We start from the raw sequence: 2,707 nt of genomic DNA, 5'->3' as shown, positions 1-2,707 counted from the left end.
GTTTTTTCGAAGTTGCGTCGTTACTGAATTCAAACTTATTTTCGCTGTGAGTCGTTGTTTTTGCGAATGCGAAATGTGATGTTTTTTTGTATTATTATTCAGAGAATCCTTGCTAATTTAGCAAGAGAGTCCAATTTTGAAGGGATGGATGAAGTTGACATAAATGAATTGCTAGCTCAAAAACCAAGAAATATCTAATGAGGAATTGATGCAACTGGATGTGGAAATCGCTAACGAAGAAGACAGCTCGCTAAATATAAGTAAGCGTCAAAATTTATCTTCACAGCAAATTTCTAAAGCAATGAATCTAATTGATGGAATGGAAATTTTTTCAAAAAACGATCCTGATAGCTAAAGAAGTGCAAATAATTTTATAATTTATTTATTTTTTGTATCTATTTTTAATTTTTGGTTGAATTTCTAGTCTTTTGTATGTTTTTAAATGAATTAATAAAGTTTTACTTTTGTTTTGTTATTTAAATATTCTTCTTTTTTTAACATTTAAGGACTGAATGAAAAATACGGTAACGTATATTCAATATTTATATGATTTCCAACAGAAAATAGCAATTCACTTTGCGTTGTTTCAATTTGAGTCGCGATATTTTGGAACGTATCTACGACGTACTTTACAGTCTTACAGTATTTTAAAAATATTACGGAAAAACAAAAATCGCGTTGCATAGCACTACATACTGGCGACTAAGTCCAAATGATAATTTGGTTGAAATAAGCTGTGAGTTATAATTCTGTCACGCTATCGGATTTTTCCCCTTTGAGCGAAACAAAAACAAATTTTATATACTTTGTTTCATTTATTATTAAAATGCATTAAAAACATTAAAAACTTGATTGTTTTCTAATTCATTTTTAAGATACAGTGTTTTAGAAATTTAAAGCAGTGTTGGATAAAATAAGATGAGAGCCACTGTAGGTATGTTAATTACTTTCGTTTTAATTGCTTAATAAAAATATATTTAAAGTCGAAATGTTTCTAATTGTATAACGACATTTAATACGATATTTCTTTTACCCAATTTGATTCTCCGCTGTTTAAATCTTTCTGCAAATGCTTCTAATTCCCTAGGATCAGTGTCAGTATCAGGATGAAGCCCCGCAGCTGCTACTGCTGCTGTTATTACGGGATGATGTACAGCAGAGTGTCCATGATGACCTTTAGGGAATTGAATATTATTTGTAAGTTAATTATTTAATTTAATTTAAAGCATAAAGTAGTTGCGATTAATTTTTACATGTGGCTGCGCAAAAATTAATCACCCATACCCGTCGTATGCCCACTTAGCGCTCCGGGGTGGTGATGGCTCATCATATGATTCATACTATGATATGATCCATGCAAGTGTTGATGTGTTGGTGTCAAAGGAGTTTCTGTAATTGGAGCTAATGCAGTCATTGAACTTGTCGGATCTAACATATCTAATTGGTCCATGGTGTGATGCATCTATAAAAACATAAACATTTGATAAGCACTAGTTTTAGGTAGGTGTTATTTTTTTTTATATTAATTACTTAAATATTTAGAATATATTATGTATGAAAGTTATATCGGCATAAAGACCTAACAAAAAGTATTATGTATTTTCATATTGTTTAATGTCTGTATTCTATATTTGAAAATAAATATTAATTTTATTTATTTTTATCAACAATATTTAGTATTGCTTGTTCAAAATTATTTTATATCAATTTAAGTTAAATACGTTTGCGAAGTTATTTAATTTTTAATTTTTAATTCAACTGTTTTAAACACAACTTCATTTCATGACAAGTTTTACAAACTACACTAGTTTACAGCCAAAAATTTCCAAGGACGAGACTTATATTTTCTATTGGAAAATTTTCCGTAGAACTCGAAAATCACAACGATTTTTTTTTCCTGTGTACCATCCTGTGTAGCAGTGATATATCATAGCAGTGATATATCAAATTAAAGGTGAAACGTGTACGAACATTTTAAGCTACATTACATTAATGTTACTTATTTAGTTTCGCACCTATAGCTGAAAATGTACAGATAAAAAATGTTTTTTTTACGCTTTTTTCAACTTTTTCGATTTTCAATGTGATGGGACTCCCACAAACATATTTTAAAAAAAATTCTTTTTTTGATTGATGTTAAAGACTGTTTTAGTACAAACATTTCGAGTGGCTTAACATAAAAATCGAATAAAAATTTCAGAAGTTATTCGCCATTTGACCAAAATAGTGGTTTTTATTAACAAATCAGAAAAATCATTTTTTCGAATTTATTTTTTAAAATTTAAAGTGCAAATCTAAACAGTATTATATAAAATTGTACAAATTTTATTTAAAAATTAAAAATGAATGTTATTAAACATTAATATATTGCATTTTATATAAAAGTTTGACGTCGAATGTTTCGACATCACTGGTGATTGAAAATATATGGTATGTAGTTTGTACATAATATTTGGACTACATGTATCAGCACTGAAACTTGCTCAAAATAAAACCGAGTACTCACATTTGAACGAACAATCCATTTTAAGTGCTAAATAAATTGTTCCAGAAGACTGATTCCGGAGGACTAGTGAAACCGATTTTGTGTGGAAGCTATGAAAAGTATTAGAAAACATAAAGTAGTTATAAAGTCAGCCGATCAAATTGCTACAACGTAATTTGTTTTCTATTGGATTGAAATTAAAAATGACAGTGGCCCTGCAAA

The 2,707-nt window shown here is 28.8% G+C and overlaps 1 protein-coding gene across 2 annotated transcripts; it reads right to left on the bottom strand.

The window, feature by feature from the left end:
• Window positions 1-889: 889 nt before the first annotated feature.
• On the bottom strand, window positions 890-1,501 carry LOC119684285 (inhibitory POU protein-like). Of its 2 annotated transcripts, none has more exons than XM_038098292.1 (2): window positions 1,285-1,501; window positions 890-1,174 (listed from the first exon to the last, which is right to left on the bottom strand). In XM_038098292.1, the coding sequence occupies exons 1-2, from the start codon at window positions 1,460-1,462 to the stop codon at window positions 978-980; spliced, it is 375 nt and encodes a 124-aa protein (XP_037954220.1). In that variant the 5' UTR covers window positions 1,463-1,501; the 3' UTR covers window positions 890-977. The 2 variants fall into 2 exon arrangements, with proteins under 2 accessions (XP_037954220.1, XP_037954221.1); XM_038098293.1 differs by having other exon boundaries at window positions 1,300-1,501.
• Window positions 1,502-2,707: the final 1,206 nt, after the last annotated feature.

The sequence above is a fragment of the Teleopsis dalmanni genome, chromosome 2 (assembly GCF_002237135.1).
Source record: "Teleopsis dalmanni isolate 2A chromosome 2, ASM223713v2, whole genome shotgun sequence".
NCBI lineage: Eukaryota > Metazoa > Arthropoda > Insecta > Diptera > Diopsidae > Teleopsis > Teleopsis dalmanni.
This window is presented reverse-complemented; position numbering and strand designations above follow the sequence as displayed.